This window comes from Peromyscus californicus, unplaced genomic scaffold (genome assembly GCF_007827085.1).
Source record: "Peromyscus californicus insignis strain IS unplaced genomic scaffold, ASM782708v3 Scaffold_6__1_contigs__length_162567912, whole genome shotgun sequence".
Lineage (NCBI taxonomy): Eukaryota > Metazoa > Chordata > Mammalia > Rodentia > Cricetidae > Peromyscus > Peromyscus californicus.
The window spans coordinates 140467517-140474312 of NW_026294584.1; the positions used below are offsets into that span (position 1 = coordinate 140467517).

Here is a 6796-nt window from a genome sequence, read left to right on the forward strand (position 1 = left end):
ACTTACTCCAGGAGGGGCAGTGACACCTTCATCCATGCATAATGCTGTACACGTCCACACAATGTGCACATAGAGGCTGAACCAGCCCGAAGTCTCTATCTCCTCCTCCTCCTCCTCCTCCTCCTCCTCCTCCTCCTCCTCCTCCTCCTCCTCTCCTCTCTCTCTCTCTCTCTCTCTCTCTCTCTCTCTCTCTCTCTCTCTCTCTGTCTACACACACACACACACACACACACACACACACACACACACACACTCACACAGCAAAAAAAACCTCAGTTGAAGAAGGTCACTGAAGAACATCCTCTGGACTGCCTACGCAATGTCAAATGTCAAATGTGGGAAGGAGCGTCTCCACACTCTTGTAGGCTTCATCATTCTGCCAGCAACTTAAGGAAAACCCTGGACAAGATGTCCAGTGTGACATCTCCTCCCTCCTCACTGAACACAGAGCATCCTGCTCCACAGACAGGTGACAAAAGCCGACTTTCACAAAGTGGCAGGAAAAAGCTAAGTCTTTCTCAAAGGCATTTTCTTAGCAGGGCACTGCCCTCTCCACATCAGGATCTGGCATTGGCGATAAATACAAATAAAGCTGAATACAGAACATCAGGGGAACAGATCTGGGCTCACAAATGTGATGAAACCCCCAAGAGGCGACTCTGTGTGAAAACTAAGCCAAAGTGACAGCGCATGCAGCTCTCCAGCAGGGGCCGATGTTACGTTTGTAAAGGATTACATTCTGAATGGTTATATAAACACCTACAGTAGCTAGATTCTGCCTCAGCCCACAACACCTAAAACATTTTCAAACTGCTCCCTTTCAGAAATGTTGCCAACTAGTACCATAAAAGCCAAGCCTACCCCCTCACTCCTTAGCAAGATTGGAGCTTGCACTGTGGCCCTCAATCCTAAATCAAGACACCACCTGACATAGAGTAGTGTCTTCCTTTAGACTGTTACGGGGAATTCCACTTTGAGCTCTCTAGAACATCCCCGGTGGCCTAGATCAAACTCCTCACGACCCTCAACGATGACATTCCATCTGGGAATCCCTAGGAGGGATTTGACCACTTACTGTCTTGTGGGACTTGCTTTTGTTTTACACTGACTGGTCCTTTTCTCTGTGAGTTCAGAAGCCTTAGGAAGAAGGAATGGTGTCCCTCCATTTGTTCCCGATGTCCCACACCACATTGGAAGACAGTAGGCCCGCAACAGAGAGAAAAGAGCATGTTCCAGGACCAAACTCCATTGCAAACAAACTTGCCATTTCTGGAGGGTACTCAGAACAATGTGCCCCTTCCCCAAAGAAGTTCTGCTCCATCCACCCCAAGGAAGATAGTGTTGCATCATGCAGAATAATGCAATACAAACTCTGTGGAGAAGTCCTCAGGGACCAGCAGTTTGAACTGCTTGAATCCGCCTCCAGGGAGCAGCCCAGCTGGGCCAACCGAGGAAGGAGCTGGGGATTTTTAAAGAGAGTCAAAGATTCTTCTCTTTGCCCCACCTCAGACCCAAAGAAAACCTGTAAACAGTGAAAGAGAAGTGGGGCGGGGATGCAGCGCTCACCTCCCAGAGCACAGCCCCAGCTCTGTGCACACCTTATCCATGCAGAAGACAGGTTTCCTGCTGTGGGAGCCAGGAAGAAACAGCTGGACAAACAAGCATGGCTGACGTCACTTGATTTCATCTCTTCAAAGGAAAAGGATGTGGAAAAGCGAGGACACGGAGAAAAGGAGGATGGGACAGGGCTAGAAATAGCTCAGCAACAGTCTGGACCTCAGGTGGCTTTCCTGGTGACTGGGCACACGGCAAACCACAGTGGTGGGCTGGGTGACTGCAGCAATTTCCCGAATCAGTGCGGGGAGGGGAATGGGGGGGCACACTGAGGGTGTGGAAGGTCCCCTGCTGTCGATGTCTCAAGTAGGAGGCTGAACAGGGGACTGGGAAGCCTAGTTAAATCATCTTGGTCTCTTTTTGTAGACCTGAGCTAGGGGACCCCCAGCACCACCCCCCACACAGGCACAACAGTCAGTCCTGATTTTCTCATTTCCTGCACTCTGTCCCTAAGCATGTGCGGAGCACTGCGCCCATTCCCTGGACACATTAAAGATGAAGTCCTTGTAACCGGGCCAATACTTCATCAAACACCTAGATGAACCGGAAATCTGAGGGCAGCATGGCCGCCTCACTTAATCCTGCCTATCCCTGTTGCCTCTGTTTTGCTTTGCCGGGAAGGTGGAGCCCTAGGGGCTACCTCCCAGATCCAATTCCCAGGCCAGTGCCAAATCTCAAACATTAGCTTTCAAAGCACAGAGAGATCAGAGGTGACACTGTGGAGCAGGACTCTGGCAGGTGCCCTGCTTAGGCAAACTGCACATTGTCAACCAACAGGCCTCTTGCTCCTCCCACTAAGCTTTCGTGCACTGAAAGCCCACAGAGGCAGGCTTCTGGGTCCTTCTGTTTCCCTTGCAAATCATCAGCTACCAGAACAGCTCTTGACTAAAAGTGACTGGGCTTTCAGAAACTAGTTTTTATATCCCATCTTATTTATATCCACAGCTCTTAAATTTGAATTTAGTGAATCGGTAATAGGGAGGCCCAGCCACATTCTCAGAAGTAGCCACTAAGACCCAGTGTCATCTTGAAGCAGGGACCACTGGACCAGCAGCTTCCCCAGTGAGGCTGTAAAGCCACCAGCCTGTATCGTAGAAAAAGCAGCAGCAGGAACCCAGACAGCTCAGGAACCCAGAGAGAAACTGAAGCTGGAATAAGACTTGCTGTGTGGTTATACCACAAACCACCCAGCTGAAAGAGGAACAAAGAGATTCATTCTGAGTTTAGGGATTATGGGGGCGAACCCACGGGCTGTCCTTTAGCTGGAACAAGGAAGCCCTTCCATATTCCCCACCATGAAGGCATGGCTCACACCTCTGCCAAGCCAGGCTCCAGGGTAGTGAACAGGCCGGCGCTTTCCCGAGTGACCTTCACCAGACTACACTCCTCTGAATAGGCTTCTCTGTGAGCATAAGGCTTCTTCTCAGAGCTACTGAGAACAATAACATGAAGGACTTAGGACTTACAGTCAAGGAGACCACCTTGAGAAACTCAGAGCTGGTACCACTAAAGGACAGTTGCAGGGCGGGGTTCACCACCCCTTCCTTTAATCTCACTTCTACAGTCTGTGCTGACTCTAATACATCCATGTCACACAGCCTCGAGACAAGCAATCCATCTATCAGCCTTCTAAGCTCAGAGAGACCCATCAGAAAGAGCATGTTGAGCTTCTTAGTTTTCTAGCTCCATCGAAGCATTTGCACTGACTCTAAATCCAGATAGCAAGTGGCAGACTTCACTCATTAACATGCCAGAACACACATCAGCAGTAGAAAAACTAACACTTGCCCCAACGGAGTCGCATTTTATTTCCTGGTATCAAAATGAAAAGAATGAATTCCCAAATGTTTTCTTCCAGCATCATTAAAATGCTTCTGTGAAGAATGTCACAGGAAATGTTTAAGGGAAACCAAAAAATAAAATAAAATAAAAAGATGTGCTAGTCTTCCAGAATATTCTCTACCCTAGAAACAAAGCACCAATAGCACAGGAACCTGAACATCTTTTTCAGGGTCTCTGGCCCCAAGTGTCCTACGAAAAGATGACTCCACCTCTTTTGTAATTCAAAGTATATCTTAAGAACACACCCAAAAATTCTTCATGTGCACCGCTGTACAAAAATGCACTCATCAGCCATAAAAATATTTGCCCCATACACAAATATAATCACATGTAAAGTAAATTTGGAACACAGGGATAGGGAGGGCTGTGACTCTCTTGGGATCCGAGCTATTTAAAGTCATTTTTGTTTGAGTTATCCCTCTGCTGGGTATAGAAAACTGGCTACGAATACATCCATCTCACAGGGCCCACCATCTCAACAGCTCCTGCGTCATGGAATGTGATACTTCTTAAAAATAGGTGACCCTTGGTGTTCTGCAAAGAGGAGGGAAAAATGGGCAAGTTAGAGGGCAGGGTGGTGGGAAGGGTGAAAAGCAGAAAGGCAGGCAGGCATCCAGACATCGTGATCAGGTGGGCTTCTAATACTCTGTGGTATAAACAGCAGATGCCCAGGCTCCAGAGGGCCACCCCTGTTCCCAGCTCCACGGTCACCAATCTGCCTGGATTTCTCTTTACAAATCTGTTTCCCGGTTAGTGTCCAGACAGAGAGCATATAGGGACCTCCGCAAGTCCACGTTGCTCTTGGCCTTGAGGTGACACTTTTCTAGGGGGCAGCTACCCCTTCTGATACTGTCAGAACTCTCCAGGGAACCCCCAGTCTTGCAGAAGGAGGCCTTGCTGCAGCTGACCTTCCGCTGACCCCCTGTGTCCAGCCCAGACTCCCGCCTCTGGTTGCTCTGCTCTTCCTTCAGGGCAGCCTGCTCCTCATGGTCAGTCTCCCGATGATAGAAGTAATTAAAATTGGAGACGATGACAGGCACGGGAAGGGCGATGGTGAGGACCCCAGCGATGGCACACAGTGAGCCCACAATCTTGCCTCCCACAGTAATGGGCCTCATGTCCCCATAGCCTACAGTGGTCATAGTGACTACTGCCCACCAGAAGGCATCTGGGATACTGGAGAAATGGGACCCCTGGTTGTCTGCCTCTGCGAAGTAGACGGCGCTGGAGAAGAGGATGACTCCGATGAAGAGGAAGAAGATGAGTAGCCCCAGCTCCCGCATGGATGCCTGCAAAGTCTTACCCAGGATTTGCAGCCCCTTGGAATGGCGGGAGAGCTTGAAGATGCGGAACACCCGGACCAGGCGAATCACCCTGAGGATGGCTAGGGACATGGCCTGCTGCCCATTCTGACCACCGCCTCCTGGCTGTTGCTCTGCCAGCTCGGTGCCCAGGGTGATAAAGTAGGGGAAGATGGCCACAATATCAATGATGTTCATGATATTCCGAGAGAACTCTGCCTTGCTAGGGCAAGCAAAGAAGCGCACAAGCAACTCAAAAGTGAACCAGATCACACACGTAGTCTCCACGATGAAGAATGGGTCAGCCAGAGTCCTAGGCAGGAGTGGTGCCACTGTGGGACCAGAGGAAGGGGCACCGGCCCCGCTGCCATTGGCCCCTGGGGCGGGGACTGGGGGCTGGGGCGGCACTGGGGGGTGGCGGAGCAACTCCCGTTCATCCCTGAACTCAGGTAAAGTCTCCAAGCAGAAGGTGATGATAGAGATAAGAATGACCAAGACCGACACGATGGCGATGGCTCTTGCGGACCCCGAGCTTTCTGGGTATTCGAAGATTAGCCAAACCTGGCGCTGGAACTCGTTGCGGGGAAGGGGCTTCTCCTCTTCCTTGATGAAGCCCTCATCCTCCCGGAAGCGCTCCATGGCCTCGTCCCCCAGCTGGTAGAAACGGATCTCATCTGCAAACACATCCAGGGAGACGTTGACCGGCCTGCGCAGGCGCCCCCCAGACTGGTAGTAGTAGAGGATGCCATCGAAGCTGGGCCGGTTGCGATCGAAGAAGTACTCATTTCTCAGGGGGTCGAAGTAGCGCAGGCGCTTGGCTGGGTCCCCTAGGAGGGTGTTGGGAAACTGCGCCAGGGTGCCCAGCTGCGTCTCAAAGCGCAGCCCGGAGATGTTTATGAGGACTCGCTGGTGATGGAGCGAGCCTGCACCCTGTGGACCCTGGTCCTCCTCCACTGTGCCCAGGCCAGGGTCGCCTTCTTCCTCCTCATCCTCAGCAGGTGGCCCTCTAGGCTGTGGCAGCTCCCGAGGCAGAGTGGGCAAAGGCCGCCCCCCCTGGTCCTCATCCTCATGCGTGGCGCGCCCCCTCGGTGAGGGTTCTTCGGACTGATTACTGAGCCCTGCCGTCGGAAGGCACCCACATTCTCCCCTGGGGGTCTGCGCACAGCTTGCCCCTGCCTCCCCTCCTCCTCTGAGGGTCATGGCACTGCCGTTCTCCAGAGGCACCAGGGAGATCTCCATGGCCCAGGGGCAGGGGGCATGCTGCGCCCCAGACAACCGATTCCCACACCCCCAACTCACGTTCAGCGCCTTGCTTCAGGCTTCTCTCCAGCCGAGGGCCCAGCTGGCTCTGGCTGGGGTAGCTGGCCCGATCCCCTTGGCTGGTCCTGACGTCAAGAAGCCTCTGCCCCTACTCCCAGCCTCTCTCTCAGTGTTCTGGCAGCTGGTTACCAGGCAGCAGAAAAGCCTCCTTGCAGCAGATGCAACCTCCAGCAGCCCCTCTCTGGCTGAGCTCTCCGGCCTCCGCCCTTTGTGGCTCCCTCCTCTCCTCCTCCCCCTCCCTTTTCTCCTCTGGGGACCGAGTCGGAGAGTGTCTCTCTGGAGGGTTCAGCTGGGGCTCCACAGCAAAAATGGACGGGAAGGGGAGGAGGGAAAGAGCGGGAGGAGAGAGGAACAGGTTGTTCCAGGAGTGCTGAAACTCCCAGGGCAACAGGATGAGAATAGCTTCAGGATCTCAGATCACCTGGGAACACACTGAAAGCCAAGGGGACACGAGAGGATGGGAGCTGCTTTAGATGGAAGGGCAAGGCTTTTAGCTGAATCTAAGAACAAGAAAATTGGAGAAGAGAGTCCTTTGCATATTGTTTCTTTAGAGCAGTGGTTCTCAAACCTTCCTAGTGCTGCGACCCTTTAATAGAGTTCCTCGTGTTGCGGTGACCCCCAACCACAAAATTACTTCGTTGCTATTTTGTAACTGTAATTTTGCCAGTGTTGTGAATCGCCATGTAGTTTTTGTTTGTTTGTTTGTTTGTTTTTTAAAT

The 6796-nt window shown here is 52.1% G+C and overlaps 1 protein-coding gene across 1 annotated transcript; it reads right to left on the reverse strand.

Moving 5' to 3' along the window:
- Positions 1-3398: 3398 nt before the first annotated feature.
- Positions 3399-6445, reverse strand: Kcna5 (potassium voltage-gated channel subfamily A member 5). The gene has a single exon (XM_052721034.1). It carries the CDS (start codon positions 5994-5996, stop codon positions 4188-4190), a length of 1809 nt encoding a protein of 602 aa, XP_052576994.1. The 5' UTR covers positions 5997-6445; the 3' UTR covers positions 3399-4187.
- Positions 6446-6796: the final 351 nt, after the last annotated feature.